The sequence below is a fragment of the Nematostella vectensis genome, chromosome 12 (genome assembly GCF_932526225.1).
Source record: "Nematostella vectensis chromosome 12, jaNemVect1.1, whole genome shotgun sequence".
NCBI lineage: Eukaryota > Metazoa > Cnidaria > Anthozoa > Actiniaria > Edwardsiidae > Nematostella > Nematostella vectensis.
Genome location: NC_064045.1, coordinates 12,971,080 through 12,996,489, shown reverse-complemented (window position 1 = coordinate 12,996,489; position 25,410 = coordinate 12,971,080). Strand labels below are relative to the sequence as shown.

Below are 25,410 nucleotides of genomic sequence, written 5' to 3'. Positions count from 1 at the left end.
TGCTTGGGCGCTTGCTAGGCCTAGTTTAATTATTTATGTATTTATTTAAAAATAAAGAAATGCTCCATAAAGACTGAAAAACTCCGCCTTAGCAAGCTCGTATACCATATATAGCAGGACTCACAATATTGGCCGGGGGGGGGGGGGGGGACAGGATACAGAAACATGAAAAATGGGGTAGCAGCCACGCCACTAATAGCCCAAAGGGCACGTTTACGCAACGTAACGTGACCGGATTTTATAATCAAACACGGAGAGCGCGTCGCAAACAAGCACATTTCGGGCAAATAAGAGGGAATTTCGTGGTTTATTATCAGAATTTAGCTGAATACCGCTGTTCCTACCGCCCTTGCCGCTCGCAACCGGTTACCTACAGACTCTTTCTTACAGTTCGGTCGAGGGACTGGGTAGAATATCTCTAAGCTTTGCAAAATGGAGGATTCAGTCGAATGATGTCGAAAGGGAGAGACGTTTTAAATCTTTACAAGCGAATCCTCACGCTTTCAAAGACATGGCAACCATTATCAAGTTCTTCTGCCCAAGTTGTACAAGAAAGGAAGTACATAAAGGACGAAGCGAGGAACCTTTTCAAGAAAAATAAGAATGTATGTGAATTGTGATTAATAACACAGGTAACCCACGCACCTCAAAATAATTAAGGGCTTAATATTATATCAGTTTATTTGTTGATTCCTGACCATAACATTTTTTTAATCGGAACCTTTCAAAAGTGATGGTGTGATGACTGAGGTCCAGTCCACTTGGCGCACGATTATGCATGCGCTGTAGAACTTGTTATCGTTTTCGTATTGCTTCTGCGTTTTCGTGGGGACAGGTCGTATCAAAAAGTAAATGTTTGTGTGGACCTGGATCTTATTAAAAATGGAACAAAAAGGTTGCGTTTTCAAACAAAAACTAATACGTGGGGACAGGGTCTAACAGGACGTCATTGGCTTGGCTAGAAAATTTAACCCCTCTCCCCTAAATCAAAAGTACCCCATCTAACGTTTGGCAGGCATAACCTGCTGGAAAGGATTCATGTCCCATGTTTTTCCTGACGCAAACCATGGAATCAACGTTCTTGTCCTCATTGACCTGTCATCTAGACTCAACTGCATGTAGCTTACACGTTCTTGTCCTCATTGACCTGTCATCTAGACTCAACTGCATGTAGCTTACATGTTCTTGTCCTCATTGACCTGTCATCTAGACTCAACTGCATGTAGCTTACATGTTCTTGTCCTCATTGACCTGTCATCTAGACTCAACTGCATGTAGCTTACACGTTCTTGTCCTCATTGACCTGTCATCTAGACTCAACTGCATGTAGCTTACATGTTCTTGTCCTCATTGACCTGTCATCTAGACTCAACTGCATGTAGCTTACATGTTCTTGTCCTCATTGACCTGTCATCTAGACTCAACTGCATGTAGCTTACACGTTCTTGTCCTCATTGACCTGTCATCTAGACTCAACTGCATGTAGCTTACATGTTCTTGTCCTCATTGACCTGTCATCTAGACTCAACTGCATGTAGCTTACATGTTCTTGTCCTCATTGACCTGTCATCTAGACTCAACTGCATGTAGCTTACATGTTCTTGTCCTCATTGACCTGTCATCTAGACTCAACTGCATGTAGTTTACATGTTCTTGTCCTCATTGACCTGTCATCTAGACTCAACTGCATGTAGCTTACATGTTCTTGTCCTCATTGACCTGTCATCTAGACTCAACTGCATGTAGCTTACATGTTCTTGTCCTCATTGACCTGTCATCTAGACTCAACTGCATGTAGCTTACACGTTCTTGTCCTCATTGACCTGTCATCTAGACTCAACTGCATGTAGCTTACATGTTCTTGTCCTCATTGACCTGTCATCTAGACTCAACTGCATGTAGCTTACATGTTCTTGTCCTCATTGACCTGTCATCTAGACTCAACTGCATGTAGCTTACATGTTCTTGTCCTCATTGACCTGTCATCTAGACTCAACTGCATGTAGCTTACATGTTCTTGTCCTCATTGACCTGTCATCTAGACTCAACTGCATGTAGCTTACATGTTCTTGTCCTCATTGACCTGTCATCTAGACTCAACTGCATGTAGTTTACATGTTCTTGTCCTCATTGACCTGTCATCTAGACTCAACTGCATGTAGCTTACATGTTCTTGTCCTCATTGACCTGTCATCTAGACTCAACTGCATGTAGCTTACATGTTCTTGTCCTCATTGACCTGTCATCTAGACTCAACTGCATGTAGTTTACATGTTCTTGTCCTCATTGACCTGTCATCTAGACTCAACTGCATGTAGCTTACATGTTCTTGTCCTCATTGACCTGTCATCTAGACTCAACTGCATGTAGCTTACATGTTCTTGTCCTCATTGACCTGTCATCTAGACTCAACTGCATGTAGCTTACATGTTCTTGTCCTCATTGACCTGTCATCTAGACTCAACTGCATGTAGCTTACATGTTCTTGTCCTCATTGACCTGTCATCTAGACTCAACTGCATGTAGTTTACATGTTCTTGTCCTCATTGACCTGTCATCTAGACTCAACTGCATGTAGCTTACACGTTCTTGTCCTCATTGACCTGTCATCTAGACTCAACTGCATGTAGCTTACATGTTCTTGTCCTCATTGACCTGTCATCTAGACTCAACTGCATGTAGTTTACATGTTCTTGTCCTCATTGACCTGTCATCTAGACTCAACTGCATGTAGCTTACATGTTCTTGTCCTCATTGACCTGTCATCTAGACTCAACTGCATGTAGTTTACATGTTCTTGTCCTCATTGACCTGTCATCTAGACTCAACTGCATGTAGCTTACATGTTCTTGTCCTCATTGACCTGTCATCTAGACTCAACTGCATGTAGCTTACATGTTCTTGTCCTCATTGACCTGTCATCTAGACTCAACTGCATGTAGTTTACATGTTCTTGTCCTCATTGACCTGTCATCTAGACTCAACTGCATGTAGTTTACATGTTCTTGTCCTCATTGACCTGTCATCTAGACTCAACTGCATGTAGCTTACATGTTCTTGTCCTCATTGACCTGTCATCTAGACTCAACTGCATGTAGCTTACATGTTCTTGTCCTCATTGACCTGTCATCTAGACTCAACTGCATGTAGCTTACATGTTCTTGTCCTCATTGACCTGTCATCTAGACTCAACTGCATGTAGCTTACATGTTCTTGTCCTCATTGACCTGTCATCTAGACTCAACTGCATATAGCTTACATGTTCTTGTCCTCATTGACCTTTCATCTAGACTCAACTGCATGTAGCTTACATGTTCTTGTCCTCATTGACCTTTCATCTAGACTCAACTGCATGTAGCTTACATGTTCTTGTCCTCATTGACCTGTCATCTAGACTCAACTGCATGTAGCTTACATGTTCTTGTCCTCATTGACCTGTCATCTAGACTCAACTGCATGTAGCTTACATGTTCTTGTCCTCATTGACCTGTCATCTAGACTCAACTGCATGTAGCTTACAGAGTATTGCCTGGTGCCCCCTTTTTCATTCACAGCACATATAAATCTATATTTGCTATTGTCATCAGTAAAATGTCGCTATTGTGTAATAAATTATGGTATTGCTACAATAACATTGAAATAAGATGTGTGAAAAAACAGAGTTTTGTAGCCTGTAAAAGCAGATGCCTCTTACTGATGGTGAAACCGCAGGCTAAGAGTTTTGATATTATGATTTATAATTAAAACTCTTTTCATAGATCAGTGATGTGAGTGAAATCGATCAGTGCATCAAGGAGGCAGAGAGTCGGATAGAGATGGGTGAGATTTGATGAATTGTAAAACAAATCAATGGTTTGTATGATGTTGTGTCATATTATTTGGAACCTGAAGATTTGTCATGTTGTCCTTTGCAGCACTGCACTATGGCACTGCCTATCCAAGAATGGTAAGATATATTTTATTTCTAGACTGTTCACTGCAGCAATAGAAGTTAGAGATGACCGGTCCATCTTAGAAATTTTTAAGTCAACAAGAGACAATAAATCTGGCTTCTTCTTCCTCTAAATCCCCTAAGCAAATTGTGGCTAAAAATTCACAACTAATACAGAGAATATAGAAATTGAGGTGACCTTGAAACCATGCCTTGAAAAAATATTGGGCAGGGAATTTTTTTTACCTCCTCAACAGATATATCTCATGGCTGGTCGCCGCTTATGAAATTGTAGTCCTGAGGGTATCTGATCAGGATTTGACTTAAAAAAATGTGTTTTTGTTCCAGATCAATGTACCACCTGCTGCTATCGCTAAATCAGGAACACATCAGCGGAAAGTGCAGGATCGCATCCGCCAGCAAGCCAAGCCTACATACCTGCACTCTTATGAAGAAATTGAAAAATGAATGACGGGTTGATATTTCAAATGTTGGAGAAGAACTGGAATAAAGAAAAAGATCTTTGAACATTGGAAATACAGGGAATACATTTTCTAGGGGAAAGGAACTGTGAAGTATGGACAAGAAAGGAACAACTGGCTGGGGAAGGGCCAGGTAGGGGTTAGTGTTCTGCCTGAAATTAGTCCTTGAACACGGTATATAATGTACACTTGACATTGTACAACAGATGTCATTAAAAAAATCCAATGTCAATTCAAGGGGAATCACTGGTACTCTTGAAAAGCGTTCATAGAGAGAGGGGGCTAATTTGAAATTGTTGGCTTTAGAGGCGAGAGTTTGGGGGGCTGATAGAGAGTGGGGGCTCAAAACAGATGGGGCGCATTAAAAAGCTATCTCTTTTATTTAGAGGAGGGTCCACCTATCCGCCTAGGAAAGGGGGTGGTGGTGAGGGGTAGTTGGGTGGGAAATGTCCAATATGTGGACAAGAAAGAAAGTACTTGCATTATTACCAGTTGGGCCTTGCAGGCTAATGTGTTATTCTAGAGCCTAGTGGAAACAGCATCATTATAAGTCCAATATCCAAGATTCAAAGGAGGTGCTGGCCAACCACCTCTTTGTGCTATGAAACATCATTAACATTGTTACTAAGTGCTATAAAACATTAAATCAAGATTAAAATGTTTTGATTTATTCAATAATTAAAAAAAATTAACATTCTTTGATGCCTTGGCACTGCAGAGTGTTGCCATTGCGAGTGTCGCATGAGTATATGAGCAGTACACAGTACTAGCAATTGTCTCTTTTAGCGAGTCTGGAATAATAAAATGATGTGAAGAAAGCGTAAATGGGTACTTTTTAAAACGTGAACTATTTATTTTGTTTGCAACAAAAAGAGGGGTCGGGTATCCTGTGTACTTTGTCCCAGTCCTAGACGGTCGTTTCAGCCCATCACAGCCCATCCCTTTCAGCTATCAGCAGCACAGATTCGGTATGGATAACAACATGAGCAGAAATCAACGTCCTAAAAACTCTAGAAAACTATTTGAGATAGACCAAACTCAAGCTGTCATACAACAACTGGACAAGTTGCGTCGCTCTGGGCTCTTGTGTGATGTGACTATTGTTGTGAATGGCCGTGAATTCCCAGCGCATCGCGCCGTCCTCGCAGCAAGCGGAGGCTTCTTCGCTGGACTGTTCGCCTCAAACATGCAAGAGAACTCTCAAAACATCGTAAACTTGGGAGAGATCGACCCTGAAGTCACCGAAGATGTGCTAACCTTCATTTACACGGGGCAAATCGAGCTGACAACGGAAAATGCCGTAGCCATTTTGAAAGCAGCAGACTTTTTGTTACTAGAGACACTGAAATCCCCAGTCGATAGCTTCCTAGCTTCAATGTGTCAGCATATATCAGCTAATCCTTTACGTAGCTACGGGATCGCGTTGGACTATAAGTCCCCACTGTTCAAGACAACCGCTCTGGATCTTGTGTGTGCAGATTTCCTCGATGTTATCAAGTCTAATGAGTTCTTGGAAATCAGTACAGAAAGTATTCAAGAGATCTTTTCCAGTGATGACTTACTTGTCAATAGCGAGGAAGAGGTTTTCCATGCGCTCCTTAAGTGGGTTAAGCATAATCGAGGAGATAGAGAGCCTCTTTTCCCCACTCTTTTTCCTTTGATTCGTTCTCTTAGTGAGGAGTTCCTTAAGAGTGTTGTCTTCTCGGAACAGCTTGTGTTTGCCCAACCTAAATGTCTCGGACATGTTTTGGACTGCATCACGAATGAACCAAGACCAAGAGACTGTCTTGATAGAGAAGATGCTGTCCTTTTTCTTCCTAAAAATGGGGATTCCGAGCCATTTTGTTTTCATCATTTAGAAATGAAAGAGTTATCTGTTTTAAATGGTGGTGTGCTTAGTTGCTGTGAAGCAACTTATTATGCGGGGTCTATTTATCTGGTAAAACCTGTCAAGACCAATGGGGAAGATACATCTCAGCTACAAGTTACTGCATTTAACACAAGGACTAGCCTTTGGAGTAATGTTTCTTCTCTTCAAATCACTCCATTCTGTCAAACAACCAGTCAAAGTATTGTTTGTTTTAAGGGTGCAGTGTATTTGATTGGAGGTCTGTCAGTGCAAAGAAAGAGTCCTTCTGGACTTGTGTATTCATGTGATATCCATAGAGAAAGCCAGTTCTCAGAATGTGCTTCCATGTTAACACCCTTAGATAAGGCAGTGGTTGTCTGTGATGAGCAACACATTTATGTGCTTGGGGGTGAAGGGGTTGGTAGTGATGGAAGAATAGTTCATATAGGTTCTCTTCAACAGTTTGACCCAGAAACTAACTCTTGGAAGCTTTTATTTCCTTCAATTCGAGCTATCCCAAACAAAAATAACTGCATATTTAGGGAAAACAAATTGTTTATGTTTATTGAACATGTTTGCATAATTTATGATATTAGCTTTAAAACTAAAAGTGTGATAAATGCATCTTTTACATCAAAAGGAGGCGTTACAATATGTATAAATAACATAGCATACTTATTATCACCACGTAACATGCACACTTTCAACCTCGAAACTTTTGAATTAGAAAAAAAGCCACCACCAAAAAATATACAAAATCACTCAAACGTGGTTGAAGGGTTAATAAATGAGTATTATATTAGCCTTTTGGTACCTCTTCCAAAGAAAACAATCAAATCATGGACTGTTTAGTAGTGCAAGTTTTTTTTTTTGGTGAGCCCAGGGCTCAACTCTTGTGCCTGGCTGCAAATAGCTCACACATGTTAAAAAAATAGGCAGTGGCTGTTCAAATGTCTACAAATCCAAGAGAATGATGGCAGGGATTGAACAAAATAAACTTTATTATTGCAATTTTTATGTACATGTCAGGGAATGGCATGCCCCTATTTAATAACTGCAAGGTGGATATTTTACACAGCTTTTTCAAGTATGTAGACAAAGTATATAAACCTGTTGCACTTTCAGGTAGCTTTGGGTCAAATTGTATTTTCATTTACATTATGCATTAGACTGCTAAGAGGCTTAATGTTTCAAAAGTTTAGAGAGTAAATAAAATAATATAAAAATTATGTTGTGAATATATGTTCGATTATATATCAATGGTTATAATTTAGAAAGTGTGATGTTAATAATGTTAATTTACACTATTGTAAAGCATTTCTGTAAAGTGTTTCTGTTTTCTGTCACTTTTCCTCAACACCAACAGCCACTTTGTTATTTGTCTTTTCCTGCATTTCTTTTTCATATTCTCGAACATCATTGATATCCATTTCTAGTAGAATAATACAAAAGAACAAGTGCCCAACATTAGTAAGGGTGACAATAAATGGTAACCTTTAAATTATTGTGATACAGGAGTAGTCAAACTTTTGGGACCCTTATATAGTGAATTTTTGCATCACTTCTAGTTCAGCCAGCATTGGAAGAAAAATTAAAATCTAAAACCTTAAATATCTTTATTAACCAAATTTATTCCAAAATATCACAAGAGCTCCGCAAAGAAGCCCGAGAAAATGGATGCTTTCTCATTTGGTACTTTGCTAGGATGACAAAATGATGGCTGTTTATATGCTCTTTGGAAAATTTAGAATTTACCAAAACATTGCAAAACAGATTCTTATCATTGAAACAGTAGAAAAAAAGCAGCAAGAAACGTTGAAACCATTAATTCAATAGTACTTCAAAGTATCACCACATAAAAACATATTAGCTGTTTACTTACCATACCACAAATCTATCCATGCAAACGCCTGCCTGTGGCCTACCAACAGAATATCCTGGATGTAATGTTTTCGGGACTAAAACATCACGAAGAAATAGACAGCTCGTTGAACACAACAACTGAACTCCATTTATTTCTGAACAACCCCCGACATGCCCACGAGGCATTCCAAATATGGTGTACAACACAGGGAGCCCATCCGAATATATTACATCTCCCCGTTCCTGGAATGAACTAGCTACAAACATGTAAACAATGTCAATGACTAGAGAGCTAAATACATCTAATAGTCTCTTTACAAGTCCAGACGTACTACAGGTTTAGGGGTACGCCTTGGGTAACGCCTCACAGGTGTAGATGCCACGTCAGGTGGTGACTCAGTTGTACATGTAGGAGCAACAGTCTCTGAAGATTTAGGTGAGACTTCAGGTAGAGGGGTAACCTCAGGCTCAGGAAGAATGGGTTTAGAGGACACTACTGGAGTAGAGGGCAAAACAAAGCCACTCCCAGTCATAGCTGTAGCTGTAGTTGGTGGGGGTGTGTGCTCCGCATCACCAGCTGCTAGAAGGTGATCAACATGTACATGACACATTCGTCCTCCAATACGTATCTGGTACGCTAGGGGACCGATTCTCAAGATCACTGTTCCTTTATCCCACTTGTGTTTTCCTCTGAAGTTACGAACTAAAACAATGTCTCCTGGAAGAAACTCACGAGTTTTTGTTCGGCCACCATCATGCTGTTGCTTTTCCTTCATCTGACGCTCCTCAACATGCTGGGCCAGATTGGGCTGAAGCAATGCCAAACGTGTGCGAGGCTTACGCTTCAAGAACAACTCAGCAGGTGTCTGCCCAGTAACCGTATGGGGCGTGTTCCTGTACGAAAACAGAAAACTTGACAGCCGTTGCTGTAGCGATTTCCCCTGATCAAACTTGCTGGTAAGTAACGCCTGCTTGAGAGTTTGAACATATCTCTCCGCCTCCCCGTTAGAAGCGGGATGATAGCGAGGGACCCGTGTATGCCGTATTCCATTACTTTTCATAAACATGTCCAGCTCACTAGAAATGAACGGTGGACCGTTATCGGAGACCATCTCCTCTGGTAATCCATGTGATGCAAATAGACCAGCCAGCATTTCAATGGTCTTGGGTGCAGTAGTGGAAGATGTAGCAATAATCTCAGGCCACTTTGAGTGTGCATCGACAACAACAAAAAAGTTCACTCCGTCTTTAACAGCATAATCCATGTGCACTCGTTGCCAAACTCTAACAGGCCATTTCCATGGGATCAAAGGTGCTGTGGCAGGCTGCTTACGAACAGACTGGCAGGCCTCACAATTGTGCACCATGTTCTCGATAGCCTGATCGAGCTTTGGCCACCACAGGTAGCTGCGTGCGAGAGACTTCATGCGACACATACCTGGGTGATCTGCGTGAAGATCATGCAGGATTTTCTCCTGAAATGCCTCTGGGATAATGACCCGCAGACCCCAGAGAACACAGTCTTGTTCCACAGACAGTTCCAATCGACGATTGAAATAAGGACGTAATTCCTCCTCCTGTGTCTGCTGTGGCCAGCCACTTTTCACATAATGAAGTACCTTGCTTAACACAGAATCCTTTCTTGTTTCCATAGCAATGTCCTTTGCCGTTACAGGTAGGTCATCCACATAACTGAAATGATAAATTTCAGTTTCCTCTGAAACTCTAGGCTTATCAACAGGAAGTCTGGACAGCCCATCCGCATTGCTGTGATCGACACCTTTACGGTAAACGACATCATACTGGTGGGATGCTAAAATTAAAGCCCACCTCTGAAGACGAGCCGCAGCTAGTGTGGGAATTGCCGACTTTGGCCCTAAGATTGTTAGGAGTGGTTTATGGTCGGTCTCCAGAATAAATCGTCGCCCATATAAAAACTGGTGGAACTTTTTAACTCCGTAAATAATGGACAGGGCTTCCTTCTCTAGCTGGGCATAATTCTTTTCACTACCAGTGAGGGTTCTTGAGGCAAAAGCAATGGGGCGCTCCTCGCCTCCTGGCATAACGTGTGAAATAACGGCTCCAATGCCATAGGGTGATGCATCACAAGCCAATTTAATTGGAAGATTGACGTCATAATGAGTTAGGACTTTCGCTGATTGCAGGAGCTCTTTTGCAGAGGTGAAGGCTTGCTCGCATTCTGGCAGCCATGACCACTCAACCCCGTCCCGCAGGAGGTTGTTTAACGGGTGCAGCAATGTTGACAAGTTCGGAAGAAATTTTCCGTAGTACTGTAACATACCCAGAAAAGATCTCAACTCGGTAACATTAGTTGGCGCAGGAGCATCCACAACAGCCCGAACTTTCTCTGGTGAAGGGTGGACACCCTCGACATCAATGACATGACCGAGAAAACCGACCCTGTCCTCCAGGAAACTGCATTTCGACAACTTGAGAGAAATTCCGTATTTCTCAAGTCTTTCCAGCACCGCCTCTAATCTTGCTTTGTGTTCCCGGTCATTCCTTCCAGTGATCAAAATATCGTCGATATAGCAAACAACACCATCAATGCCCTTGAGAATGGTGTCAATAGTAGATTGAAATACAGCAGGTGCGCTTGCGACACCAAAAGGCAAACGATTATACTGATAGAGCCCTTTACAGGTGTTGACAGTGAGGAACTTCTTGGACTCCTCACCAAGAGGCAGTTGCTGATATGCATGCTTGAGGTCAAGTTTAGAAAACTTGGTACCACCTGCCAGAGCACTGAGCAAATCTTGAGGGTTAGGCAGAGGGTATTGGTCGACGTCCAAAACTGGATTCACCGTAACTTTGTAGTCTCCACACAAACGAACACCACCATCTGCCTTAGGGACGACCACTAACGGGGCAGCCCACTCACTATGGGACACTTTTGTCACGATCCCCTCCTTTTCCATGCGATCCAACTCTGCTTCAACTGCTGGCTTTAGGGCATACGGCACGGGGCGAGCCTTATGAAACCTAGGCGTGGCCTCAGGTTGCACATTGATTCTTGCTTGAAACTCCTTGATTTTGCCCAGGCCCGTACCGAAAACACCCTTGAACCGTGCAGTCAGTTCATGAACTAAATCAGAAGAAGAAACACTAAAAAGGTGCTCCCAGTTCAGCTTAACAACACTGAGCCAATTACGACCCAGAATAGCTGGTTTGCTCTCAACTTTTGCCACAATCAGAGGCAACTTGGCACTTTGACCCTCGTACTCAACTAGAACTTCGGTTTCACCAATTAAAGGTAACACTGTTCCAGAATAAGTCTTTAATGAGGTACTTGCATTCTTGAGTTTCGAATGTCCAAAATTCTCTTTGAACAACTTTTCAGGGATGACTGTGCGTGCAGCTCCCGTATCAACTTCCATTGGAATTTCCATTCCGTTAACAGTGATAGTTACTGTCACTGCTTTGCTGCTGGGTTCACGAGTTGAAAAGAACCCCAATGACTCATCTTCTTGGTCATTGTCCACTAAAACTTCAACATACTTGGTTTCCTTGCACTCCTTGGACTGACAGACTCTCTTTAGGTGACCCACTTTGCCACAATTATCACACTTATACTTCTTGTATTTACAGGATTTACCATCATGTTCAGCACTGCCACAACGATGACATGCTGTTTTGGGCTTTCCTCCCGTGTTCTGTGTGAATTTCTTGTGTTTCTGTGGCTTTTTTCCAAGCTGATGAACTTCTTCAACGCAGCCCGATCCGGACGATCCAGAGCCCTTCAATTCCGACGACTTCGATTCCGCCATTTCCATCGACTGAGCGATCTCCAAAGCCTTCGCAAACGTCAAGGTTTTCTCGGTTAAAAGTTTCCGTTGAATCGCTTCCTGGCGTAGACCACATACAAAACGGTCTCTCAAAGCTTCATCTTGGAAAGTTCCGAACTCACAGTGAGTTGAAAGCTTCTTTAGTTGGGCGCCAAAGTCCGCAACTGTTTCGGAGTCGTGACGAAACCGGTTATGAAAATTGAATCGCTCGGCAATAACCAAGGGTTTCGGATGCAAATGGCCACTCAAGATATCCACAAGATCTTTATATGTCTTGGTGTCAGGTTTTTCCGGAGTCAAAAGATTCCTCAACAGTCCGTACGTTTCAGGACCTATTGCAGTGAGCAAGACAGCTACCTCGTTCTCCTTTCGCACGCCATTCGCCTTCATGAAGTTTTCAAGCCGCTCAATGTAAGCTTCAAACGACTCTTTTTGCCGGTCGAACTCTCTTAGTTGACCGATGACACTCATGGTGTTCCACAGATCCGGTTCTCGTCGCCAGATGTAATGTTTTCGGGACTAAAACATCACGAAGAAATAGACAGCTCGTTGAACACAACAACTGAACTCCATTTATTTCTGAACAACCCCCGACATGCCCACGAGGCATTCCAAATATGGTGTACAACACAGGGAGCCCATCCGAATATATTACACTGGACAACCTTTTCTAACAAACATAAACTTAGAACATTTGCTAAATACAGTATAGATATATATTTTTAACACCTGAAATGTATCAGAGTAAACTATGTAGCAAAGGTGAAAGGAATAATGCACACAACATCTGCTACAGTTCTGCCTTATGTACATAAGCTTCTACTCATTGACTTAGACCCCAAACATCAAATGAGACATTGACGAGCTTGTAAGAGCACATAATTGGGTCACTAGTATCCTGTAGAGAGAATTGAAGGATAATCAGTACAGACTTGTCAGACAGTATTATAAAGATCAGTACAGGTATACTATATAATTCAACAGTAATGTTGACTGGTGGCCATGAGGGCTGAGATTTTCTTATAAGTGTCATTTATACCATGATACATTACGTAAAAATACCTAATGTTGACCTTTTAATTATTTATGTATTTATTTAAAAATAAAGAAATGCTCCATAAAGACTGAAAAACTCCGCCTTAGCAAGCTTGTATAACATATATAGTAGGACTTACAATATTGGCGGGGGGGGGGGGGGGGGACACGATACAGAACCATGAAAAATGGGGTAACAGCCACGCCACTAATAGCCCAAAGGGCACGTTTACGCAACGTAACATGACCGGGTTTTCTAATCAAACACGGAGAGCGCGTCGCAAACAAGCACATTTCGGCCAAATTAGAGGGAATTTCGTGGTTTATTATTAGAATTTAGCTGAATACCGCTGTTCCTACCGCCCTTGCCGCTCGCAACGGGTTACCCACAGACTCTTTCTTACAGTTCGGTCGAGGGACTTCGATACTTCGATACTTCGATACTTCGATTTATTACTCCTATAAGTAGCTTTCGCTAATACTAGGAGGCATATAGAGCTAAAATAATTACAATAAGTATTGCTCAAATAATAACGAATAATTATGATACAAAGAGTATTAAAGAGTAACTGTATAAGCTTTGCAAAATGGAGGATTCAGTCGAATGATGTCGAAAAGGAGAGACGTTTTAAATCTTTACAAGCGAATCCTCACGCTTTCAAGGACATGGCAACCATAATTATCAAGTTCTTCTGCCCAAGTTGTACAAGAAAGGAAGTACATAAAGGACGAAGCGAGGAACCTTTTCAAGAAAAATAAGAATGTATGTGAATTGTGATTAATAACACAGGTAACCCACGCACCTCAAAATAATTAAGGGCTTAACACATTGACCCCTCAACCGGCCTGTACCGGCTTTGGGAAGTACCCACAACCCAAAAAATTCATAAATTCAAAATAAACACAACAAGATGAAGATACTCAGGCATCAGTCTAAGGGATAAATGGTCTTGCAAATATGCATCCAACCAAGGTGTTGGCATCTACTCTTAAGCCAAATAATAGCACAGGTTCTTTGACAAATCTCAAATCGAACAAGGAGAGAAAAGCAGAATCACCCCTCTCAATAAAACGCTCAAAATACCACACAAGGGAGAAAAATCAGCAAACACAGCTCAAGACACAAATAGATACCTTTATTCTGATCCTCCAGGTACATTTCCTTGGCCTCGAAACACAATGTTCATTCCTTGAAGGATTGTACAACCACGAAAATATCTTTACGTATTGCAAAGCATTCTGGGAGATCCAGGGGAAAATTCACGAGGGAAGGGCCAGTCAACACTCCTCTCCCCAAAGTCAGATGGTTTTTTATAAGTCTTTTCACCCTGAAGCCAAACGAATCAATTCGAGGCCATACAGACCCAGAATAGCAGTGTAAACAATTTTGAAATCAATTTGGTTTCAGAAAAGACAGCATTCAGGAGAGCTGTGGTGATTCATTAGAAAATGATTTTCTCATCCGGGCAAAGCCAAACAAGAAAAAATCATCATGAATCCACCTTTGCTTGCAAATATCCATAAGCAAAGCACTCAATTATGCCCCAAAAGACTTCATGATGTCCAGAGACACTCTCCTAATATGCTCATAGCTGTATTTTTGATGAAAAATACAAGCAACCATCAACTTGTGCTGGCTTCAGCACATCGACGAGGGATTAAAAGTGGGGACCGCAAAGCACTGTTGGAAAGCTTGGATACCGCTGACTAGGTGCAGCTGTGTTTGACTTTGACGGGCTGTATAAAACTCAGAATAGGGGGGGAGGTATCTGTTTTCAGTCTGTTTTTTGTAAATTCAGCTCCAAAAAAGCCAGGAGTCAATGGGTTAATATTATATCAGTTTATTTGTTGATTCCTGACCATAACATTTTTTTAATCGGAACCTTTCAAAAGTGATGGTGTGATAACTGAGGTCCAGTCCACTTGGCGCACGAGTATGCATGCGCTGTAGAACTTGTTATCGTTTTCGTATTGCTTCTGCGTTTTCGTGGGGACAGGTCGTATCAAAAAGTAAATGTTTGTGTGGACCTGGATCTTTTTAAAAATGGAACAAAAAGGTTGCGTTTTCAAACAAAAACTAATACGTGGGGACACGGTCTAACAGAACGTCATTGGCTTGGCTAGAAAATTTAGCCCCTCTCCCCTAAATCAAAAGTACCCCAACTAACGTTTGACAGGCATAACCTGCTGGAAAGGATTCATGTCCCATGTTTTTCCTGATTCAAACCATGGAATCAACGTTCTTGTCCTTATTGACCTGTCATCTAGACTCAACTGCATGTAGCTTACATGTTCTTGTCCTCATTGACCTGTCATCTAGACTCAACTGCATGTAGCTTACATGTTCCTGTCCTCATTGACCTGTCATCTAGACTCAACTGCATGTAGCTTACATGTTCTTGTCCTCATTGACCTTTCATCTAGACTCAACTGCATGTAGCTTACATGTTCTTGTCCTCATTGACCTGTCATCTAGACTCAACTGCATGTAGCTTACATGTTCTTGTCCTCATTGAATTGTCATCTAGACTCAACTGCATGTAGCTTACATGTTCTTGTCCTCATTGACCTATCATCTAGACTCAACTGCATGTAGCTTACATGTTCTTGTCCTCATTGACCTGTCATCTAGACTCAACTGCATGTAGCTTACATGTTCTTGTCCTCATTGACCTGTCATCTAGACTCAACTGCATGTAGCTTACATGTTCTTGTCCTCATTGACCTGTTATCTAGACTCCACTGCATGTAGCTTACATGTTCTTGTCCTCATTGACCTGTCATCTAGACTCAACTGCATGTAGCTTACATGTTCTTGTCCTCATTGACCTGTCATCTAGACTCAACTGCATGTAGCTTACATGTTCTTGTCCTCATTGACCTGTCATCTAGACTTAACTGCATGTAGCTTACAGAGTATTGCCTGGTGCCCCCTTTTTCATTCACAGCACATATAAATCTATATTTGCTATTGTCATCAGTAAAATGTCGCTATTGTGTAATAAATTATGGTATTGCTACAATAACATTGAAATAAGATGTGTGAAAAAACAGAGTTTTGTAGCCTGTAAAAGCAGATGCCTCTTACTGATGGTGAAATCGCAGGCGAAGAGTTTTGATATTATGATTTATAATTAAAACGCTTTTCATAGATCAGTGATGTGAGTGAAATCGATCAGGCAGAGAGTCGGATAGAGATGGGTGAGATTTGATGAATTGTAAAACAAATCAATGGTTTGTATTGATGTTGTATCATATTATTTGGAACCTGAAGATTTGTCATGTTGTCCTTTGCAGCACTGCACTATGGCACTGCCTATCCAAGAATGGTAAGAGATATTTTATTTCTAGACTGTTCACTGCAGCAATAGAAGTTAGGGATGACCGGTCCATCTTAGAAATTTTTAAGTCAACAAGAGACAATAAATCTGGCTTCTTCTTCCTCTAAATCCCCTAAGCAAATTGTGGCTAAAAATTCACAATGAATACAGAGAATATAGAAATTAAGGTGACCTTGAAAGCATGCCTTGAAAAAATATTGGGCAGGGAATTTTTTTTACCTCCTCAACAGATATACCTCATGGCTGGTCGCTGCTTATGAAATTGTAGTCCTGAGGGTATCTGATCAGGATTTGACTTAAAAAATTGTGTTTTTGTTCCAGATCAATGTACCACCTGCTGCTATCGCTAAATCAGGAACACATCGGCGGAAAGTGCAGGATCGCATCCGCCAGCAAGCCAAGCCTACATACCTGCACTCTTATGAAGAAATTGAAAAATGAATGACGGGTTGATATTTCAAATGTTGGAGTAAAGAACTGGAATAAAGAAAAAGATCTTTGAACATTGAAAAACAGGGAATACATTTTCTAGGGGAAAGGAACTGTGAAGTATGGACAAGGAAGGAACAACTGGATGGGGAAGGGCCAGGTAGGGGTTAGTGTTCTGCCTGAAATTAGTCCTTGAACACGGTATATAATGTACACTTGACATTGTACAACAGATGTCATTAAAAAAATTTAAAAAAATCAATGTCAATTCAAGGGAGAATCACTGGTACTCTTGAAAAGCGTTCATAGAGAGAGGGGGCTAATTTGAAATTGTTGGTTTTAGAGGCAAGAGGTTGGGGGGCTGATAGAGAGTGGGGGCTCAAAACAGATGGGGTGCATAAAAAAGCTATCTCTTTTATTTAGAGGAGGATCCACCTATCCGCCTAGGAAAGGGGGTGGTGGTGAGGGGTAGTTGGGTGGGAAATGTCCAATATGTGGACAAGAAAGAAAGTACTTGCATTATTACCAGTTGGGCCTTGCAGGCTAATGTGTTATTCTAGAGCCTAGTGGAAACAGCATCATTATCAGTCCAATATCCAAGATTCAAAGGAGGTGCTGGCCAACCACCTCTTTGTGCTATGAAACATCATTAACATTGTTACTAAGTGCTATAAAACATTAAATCAAGATTAAAATGTTTTGATTTATTCAATAATTGAAAAAATTAACATTCTTTGATGCCTTGGCACTGCAGAGTGTTGCCATTGCGAGTGTCGCATGAGTATATGAGCAGTACACAGTACTAGCAATTGTCTCTTTTAGCGAGTCTGGAATAATACAATGATGTGAAGAAAGCGTAAATGGGTACTTTTTAAAACGTGAACTATTCATTTTGTTTGCAACAAAAAGAGGGGTCGGGTATCCTGTGTACTTTGTCCCAGTCCTAGACGGTAGTTTCCGGGATCAGCCCATCACAGCCCATCCCTTTCAGCTATCAGCAGCACAGATTCGGTATGGATAACAACATGAGCATAAATCAACGTCCTAAAAACTCTAGAAAACTATGTGAGATAGACCAAACTCAAGCTGTCATACAACAACTGGACAAGTTGCGTCGCTCTGGGCTCTTGTGTGATGTGACTATTGTTGTGAATGGCCGTGAATTCCCAGCGCATCGCGCCGTCCTCGCAGCAAGCGGAGGCTTCTTCGCTGGACTGTTCGCCTCAAACATGCAAGAGAACTCTCAAAACATCGTAAACTTGGGAGAGATCGACCCTGAAGTCACCGAAGATGTGCTAACCTTCATTTACACGGGGCAAATCGAGCTGACAACGGAAAATGCCGTAGCCATTTTGAAAGCAGCAGACTTTTTGTTACTAGAGACACTGAAATCCCCAGTCGATAGCTTCCTAGCTTCAATGTGTCAGCATATATCAGCTAATCCTTTACGTAGCTACGGGATCGCGTTGGACTATAAGTCCCCACTGTTCAAGACAACCGCTCTGGATCTTGTGTGTGCAGATTTCCTCGATGTTATCAAGTCTAATGAGTTCTTGGAAATCAGTACAGAAAGTATTCAAGAGATCTTTTCCAGTGATGACTTACTTGTCAATAGCGAGGAAGAGGTTTTCCATGCGCTCCTTAAGTGGGTTAAGCATAATCGAGGAGATAGAGAGCCTCTTTTCCCCACTCTTTTTCCTTTGATTCGTTCTCTTAGTGAGGAGTTCCTTAAGAGTGTTGTCTTCTCGGAACAGCTTGTGTTTGCCCAACCTAAATGTCTCGGACATGTTTTGGACTGCATCACGAATGAACCAAGACCAAGAGACTGTCTTGATAGAGAAGATGCTGTCTCATCAAATTAGATATACCACATACCACAAGTCTATCCATGCAAACACCCGCCTGTGGCCTACCAACAGAATATCCTGGACAACCTTTCCTAACAAACATAAACTTAGAACATTTGCTAAATACAGTATAGATATATATTTTTAACACCTGGAATGTATCAGAGTAAACTATGTAGCAAAGGTGAAAGGAATAATGCACACAACATCTGCAACAGTTCTACCTTATGTACGTAAGCTTCTACTCGTTGACTTAGACCCCAAACATCAAATGAGACATTGACGAGCTTGTAAGAGCACATAATTGGGTCACTAGTATCCTGTAGAGAGAATTGAAGGATAATCAGTACAGACTTGTCAGACAGTATTATAAAGATCAGTGCAGGTATACTACATAATTCAACAGTAATGTTGACTGGTGGCCATGAGGGCTGAGATTATACCATGATACATTACGTAAAAATACCTAATGTTGACCTTTTAATTATTTATGTATTTATTTAAAAATGAAGAAATGCTCCATAAAGACTGAAAAACTCCGCCTTAGCAAGCTCGTATACCATATATAGCAGGACTATTGTAAAGCATTTCTGTTTTCTGTCACTTTTCCTCAACACCAACAGCCACTTTGTTATTTGTCTTTTCCTGCATTTCTTTTTCATATTCTCGAACATCATTGATATCCATTTCTAGTAGAATAATACAAAAGAACAAGTGCCCAACATTAGTCAGGGTGACAATAAATGGTAACCTTTAAATTATTGTGATACAGGAGTAGTCAAACTTTTGGGACCCTTATATAGTGAATTTTTGCATCACTTCTAGTTCAGCCAGCATTGGAAGAAAAATTAAAATCTAAAACCTTAAATATCTTTATTAACCAAATTTATTCCAAAATATCACAAGAGCTCCGCAAAGAAGCCCGAGAAAATGGATGCTTTCTCATTTGGTACTTTGCTAGGATGACAAAATGATGGCTGTTTATATGCTCTTTTGAAAATTTAGAATTTACCAAAACATTGCAAAACAGATTCTTATCATTGAAACAGTAGAAAAAAAGCAGTAAGAAACGTTGAAACCATTAATTCAATAGTACTTCAAAGTATCACCACATAAAAGCTTATTAGCTGTTTACTTACCATACCACAAATCTATCCATGCAAACGCCTGCCTGTGGCCTACCAACAATATCCTGGGCAACCTTTTCTAACAAACATAAACTTAGAACATTTGCTAAATACAGTATAGATATATATTTTTAACACCTGAAATGTATCAGAGTAAACTATGTAGCAAAGGTGAAAGGAATAATGCACACAACATCTGCCATGATACATTACGTAAAAATACCTAATGTTGACCTTTTAATTATTTATGTATTTATTTAAAAATAAAGAAATGCTCCATAAAGACTGAAAAACTCCGCCTTAGCAAGCTCGTATACCATATATAGCAGGACTTACAATATTGGCTGGGGGGGGGGGGACACAATACAGAAACATGAAAAATGGGGTAACAGCCACGCCACTAATAGCCCAAAGGGCACGTTTACGCAACGTAACATGACCGGGTTTTCTAATCAAACACGGAGAGCGCGTCGCAAACAAGCACATTTCGGCCAAATTAGAGGGAATTTCGTGGTTTATTATTAGAATTTAGCTGAATACCGCTGTTCCTACCGCCCTTGCCGCTCGCAACGGGTTACCCACAGACTCTTTCTTACAGTTCGGTCGAGGGACTGGGTACGAATATCTCTAAGCTTTGCAAAATGGAGGATTCAGTCGAATGATGTCGAAAAGGAGAGACGTTTTAAATCTTTACAAGCGAATCCTCACGCTTTCAAGGACATGGCAACCATAATTATCAAGTTCTTCTGCCCAAGTTGTACAAGAAAGGAAGTACATAAAGGACGAAGCGAGGAACCTTTTCAAGAAAAATAAGAATGTATGTGAATTGTGATTAATAACACAGGTAACCCACGCACCTCAAAATAATTAAGGGCTTAACACATTGACCCCTCAACCGGCCTGTACCGGCTTTGGGAAGTACCCACAACCCAAAAAATTCATAAATTCAAAATAAACACAACAAGATGAAGATACTCAGGCATCAGTCTAAGGGATAAATGGTCTTGCAGATATGCATCCAACCAAGGTGTTGGCATCTACTCTTAAGCCAAATAATAGCACAGGTTCTTTGACAAATCTCAAATCGAACAAGGAGAGAAAAGCAGAATCACCCCTCTCAATAAAACGCTCAAAATACCACACAAGGGAGAAAAATCAGCAAACACAGCTCAAGACACAAATAGATACCTTTATTTCTGATCCTCCAGGTACATTTCCTTGGCCTCAAAACACAATGTTTATTCCTTGAAGGATTGTACAACCACGAAAATATCTTTACGTATTGCAAAGCATTCTGGGAGATCCAGGGGAAAATTCACGAGGGAAGGGCCAGTCAACACTCCTCTCCCCAAAGTCAGATGGTTTTTTATAAGTATTTTCACCCTGAAGCCAAACGAATCAATTCAAGGCCATACAGACCCAGAATAGCAGTGTAAACAATTTTGGAATCAATTTGGTTTCAGAAAAGACAGCATTCAGGAGAGCTGTGGTGATTCATTAGAAAATGATTTTCTCATCCGGGCAAAGCCAAACAAGAAAAAATCATCATGAATCCACCTTTGCTTGCAAATATCCATAAGCAAAGCACTCAATTATGCCCCAAAAGACTTCATGATGTCCTGAGACACTCTCCTAATATGCTCATAGCTGTATTTTTGATAAAAAATACAAGCAACCATCAACTTGTGCTGGCTTCAGCACAACGAGGGATTAAAAGTGAGGACCGCAAAGCACTGTTGGAAAGCTTGGATACCGCTGACTAGGTGCAGCTGTGTTTGACTTTGACGGGCTGTATAAAACTCAGAATAGGGGGGGAGGTATCTGTTTTCAGTCTGTTTTTTTGTAAATTCAGCTCCAAAAAAGCCAGGAGTCAATGGGTTAATATTATATCAGTTTATTTGTTGATTCCTGACCATAACATTTTTTTAATCGGAACCTTTCAAAAGTGATGGTGTGATAACTGAGATCCAGTCCACTTGGCGCACGAGTATGCATGCGCTGTAGAACTTGTTATCGTTTTCGTATTGCTTCTGCGTTTTCGTGGGGACAGGTCGTATCAAAAAGTAAATGTTTGTGTGGACCTGGATCTTTTTAAAAATGGAACAAAAAGGTTGCGTTTTCAAACAAAAACTAATACGTGGGGACACGGTCTAACAGAACGTCATTGGCTTGGCTAGAAAATTTAACCCCTCTCCCCTAAATCAAAAGTACCCCAAAAGTACCCCATCAAAAGTACCCCATCTAACGTTTGGCAGGCATAACCTGCTGGAAAGGATTCATGTCCCATGTTTTTCCTGATTCAAACCATGGAATCAACGTTCTTGTCCTCATTGACCTGTCATCTAGACTCAACTGCATGTAGCTTACATGTTCTTGTCCTCATTGACCTGTCATCTAGACTCAACTGCATGTAGCTTACATGTTCTTGTCCTCATTGACCTGTCATCTAGACTCAACTGCATGTAGCTTACATGTTCTTGTCCTCATTGACCTGTCATCTAGACTCAACTGCATGTAGCTTACATGTTCTTGTCCTCATTGACCTGTCATCTAGACTCAACTGCATGTAGCTTACATGTTCTTGTCCTCATTGACCTGTCATCTAGACTCAACTGCATGTAGCTTACATGTTCTTGTCCTCATTGACCTGTCATCTAGACTCAACTGCATGTAGCTTACATGTTCTTGTCCTCATTGACCTGTCATCTAGACTCAACTGCATGTAGCTTACATGTTCTTGTCCTCATTGACCTGTCATCTAGACTCAACTGCATGTAGCTTACATGTTCTTGTCCTCATTGACCTGTCATCTAGACTCAACTGCATGTAGCTTACATGTTCTTGTCCTCATTGACCTGTCATCTAGACTCAACTGCATGTAGCTTACATGTTCTTGTCCTCATTGACCTTTCATCTAGACTCAACTGCATGTAGCTTACATGTTCTTGTCCTCATTGACCTGTCATCTAGACTCAACTGCATGTAGCTTACATGTTCTTGTCCTCATTGACCTGTCATCTAGACTCAACTGCATGTAGCTTACATGTTCTTGTCCTCATTGACCTGTCATCTAGACTCAACTGCATGTAGCTTACATGTTCTTGTCTTCATTGACCTGTCATCTAGACTCAACTGCATGTAGCTTACATGTTCTTGTCCTCATTGACCTGTCATCTAGACTCAACTGCATGTAGCTTACATGTTCTTGTCCTCATTGACCTGTCATCTAGACTCAACTGCATGTAGCTTACATGTTCTTGTCCTCATTGACCTGTCATCTAGACTCAACTGCATGTAGCTTACAGAGTATTGCCTGGTGCCCCCTTTTTCATTTACAGCACATATAAATCTATATAAAATGTCGCTATTGTGTAATAAATTATGGTATTGCTACAATAACGTTGAAATAATATGTGTGAAAAAACAGAGTTTTGTAGCCTGTAAAAGCAGATGCCTCTTACTGATGGTGAAATCGCAGGCTAAGAGTTTTGATGTTATGATTTATAATTAACTCTTTTCATAGATCAGTGATGTGAGTGAAATCGATCAGTGCATCAAGGAGGCAGAGAGTCGGATAGAGATGGGTGAGATTTGATGAATTGTAAAACAAACCAATGGTTTGTATTGATGTTGTGTCATATTATTTGGAACCTGAAGATTTGTCATGTTGTCCTTTGCAGCACTGCACTATGGCACTGCCTATCCAAGAATGGTAAGAGATATTTTATTTCTAGACTGTTCACTGCAGCAATAGAAGTTAGGGATGACCGGTCCAGCTTAGAAATTTTTAAGTCAACAAGAGACAATAAATCTGGCTTCTTCTTCCTCTAAATCCCCTAAGCAAATTGTGGCTAAAAATTCACAACTAATACAGAGAATATAGAAATTAAGGTGACCTTGAAACCATGCCTTGAAAAAATATTGGGCAGGGAATTTTTTTTACCTCCTCAACAGATATATCTCATGGCTGGTCGCTACTTATGAAATTGTAGTCCTGAGGGTATCTGATCAGGATTTGACTTAAAAAATTGTGTTTTTTGTTCCAGATCAATGTACCACCTGCTGCTATTGCTAAATCAGGAACACATCAGCGGAAAGTGCAGGATCACATCCGCCAGCAAGCCAAGCCTACATACCTGCACTCTTATGAAGAAATTGAAAAATGAATGACGGGTTGATATTTCAAACGTTGGAGAAGAACTGGAATAAAGAAAAAGATCTTTGAACATTGGAAATACAGGGAATACATTTTCTAGGGGAAAGGAACTGTGAAGTATGGACAAGGAAGGAACAACTGGCTGGGGAAGGGCCAGGTAGGGGTTAGTGTTCTGCCTGAAATTAGTCCTTGAACATGGTTTATAATGTACACTTGACATTGTACAACAGATGTCATTAAAAAAATAAAAAAATCCAATGTCAATTCAAGGGGAATCACTGGTACTCTTGAAAAGCGTTCGTATAGAGAGAGGGGGCTAATTTGAAATTGTTGGCTTTAGAGGCAAGAGGTTGGGGGGCTGATAGAGAGTGGGGGCTCAAAACAGATGGGGCGCATTAAAAAGCTATCTCTTTTATTTAGAGGAGGGTCCACCTATCCGCCTAGGAAAGGGGGTGGGGGTGAGGGGTAGTTGGGTGGGAAATGTCCAATATGTGGACAAGAAAGAAAGTACTTGCATTATTACTAGTTGGGCCTTGCAGGCTAATGTGTTATTCTAGAGCCTAGTGGAAACAGCATCATTATCAGTCCAATATCCAAGATTCAAAGGAGGTGCTGGCCAACCACCTCTTTGTGCTATGAAACATCATTAACATTGTTACTAAGTGCTATAAAACATTAAATCAAGATTAAAATGTTTTGATTTATTCAATAATTGAAAAAATTAACATTCTTTGACGCCTTGGCACTGCAGAGTGTTGCCATTGTGAGTGTCGCATGAGTATATGAGCAGTACACAGTACTAGCAATTGTCTCTTTTAGCGAGTCTGGAATAATACAATGATGTGAAGAAAGCGTAAATGGGTACTTTTTGAAACGTGAACTATTCATTTTGTTTGCAACAAAAAGAGGGGTCGGGTATCCTGTGTACTTTGTCCCAGTCCTAGACGGTAGTTTCCGGGATCAGCCCATCACAGCCCATCCCTTTCAGCTATCAGCAGCACAGATTCGGTATGGATAACAACTTGAGCATAAATCAACGTCCTACAAACTCTAGAAAACTATGTGAGATAGACCAAACTCAAGCTGTCATACAACAACTGGACAAGTTGCGTCGCTCTGGGCTCTTGTGTGATGTGACTATTGTTGTGAATGGCCGTGAATTCCCAGCAAGCGGAGGCTTCTTCGCTGGACTGTTCGCCTCAAACATGCAAGAGAACTCTCAAAACATCGTAAACTTGGGAGAGATCGACCCTGAAGTTACCGAAGATGTGCTAACCTTCATTTACACGGGGCAAATCGAGCTGACAACGGAAAATGCCGTAGCCATTTTGAAAGCAGCAGACTTTTTGTTACTAGAGACACTGAAATCCCCAGTCGATAGCTCCCTAGCTTAAATGTGTCAACTTATATCAGCTAATCCTTTACGTATCTACGGGATCGCGTTGGACTATAAGTCCCCACTGTTCGAGACAACTGCTCTGGATCTTGTGTGTGCAGATTTCCTTGATGTTATCAAGTCTAATGAGTTCTTGGAAATCAGTACA

General features: G+C 41.0%; 3 protein-coding genes, 1 long non-coding RNA gene and 1 pseudogene across 4 annotated transcripts; 4 read left to right on the top strand and 1 right to left on the bottom strand.

Annotated features, from left to right (window-relative positions):
- Positions 1–386: 386 nt before the first annotated feature.
- Positions 387–5,238, top strand: LOC5520141 (LYR motif-containing protein 1-like). Its single transcript, XM_048719390.1, has 4 exons — positions 387–605; positions 3,759–3,819; positions 3,915–3,946; positions 4,280–5,238. Exons 1-4 carry the CDS (start codon positions 450–452, stop codon positions 4,397–4,399), a joined length of 369 nt encoding a protein of 122 aa, XP_048575347.1. The 5' UTR covers positions 387–449; the 3' UTR covers positions 4,400–5,238.
- On the top strand, positions 402–16,815 carry LOC125557107 (annotated as a pseudogene).
- On the bottom strand, positions 3,293–22,808 carry LOC125557108. Its single transcript, XR_007305169.1, has 3 exons — positions 22,046–22,808; positions 15,744–15,847; positions 3,293–3,487 (listed from the first exon to the last, which is right to left on the bottom strand). It is a non-coding gene; the product is annotated as an uncharacterized LOC125557108 (long non-coding RNA).
- LOC5520143 (kelch-like protein 12) lies at positions 17,589–19,341 on the top strand. Its single transcript, XM_032365277.2, has one exon. It carries the CDS (start codon positions 17,750–17,752, stop codon positions 18,596–18,598), a length of 849 nt encoding a protein of 282 aa, XP_032221168.2. The 5' UTR covers positions 17,589–17,749; the 3' UTR covers positions 18,599–19,341.
- On the top strand, positions 20,111–24,580 carry LOC5520144 (LYR motif-containing protein 1). The gene is given in 4 exon segments (XM_048719389.1): positions 20,111–20,527; positions 23,234–23,294; positions 23,391–23,422; positions 23,757–24,580. Coding segments are annotated over 4 exon segments (372 nt in total). The 5' UTR covers positions 20,111–20,368; the 3' UTR covers positions 23,877–24,580.
- Positions 24,581–25,410: the final 830 nt, after the last annotated feature.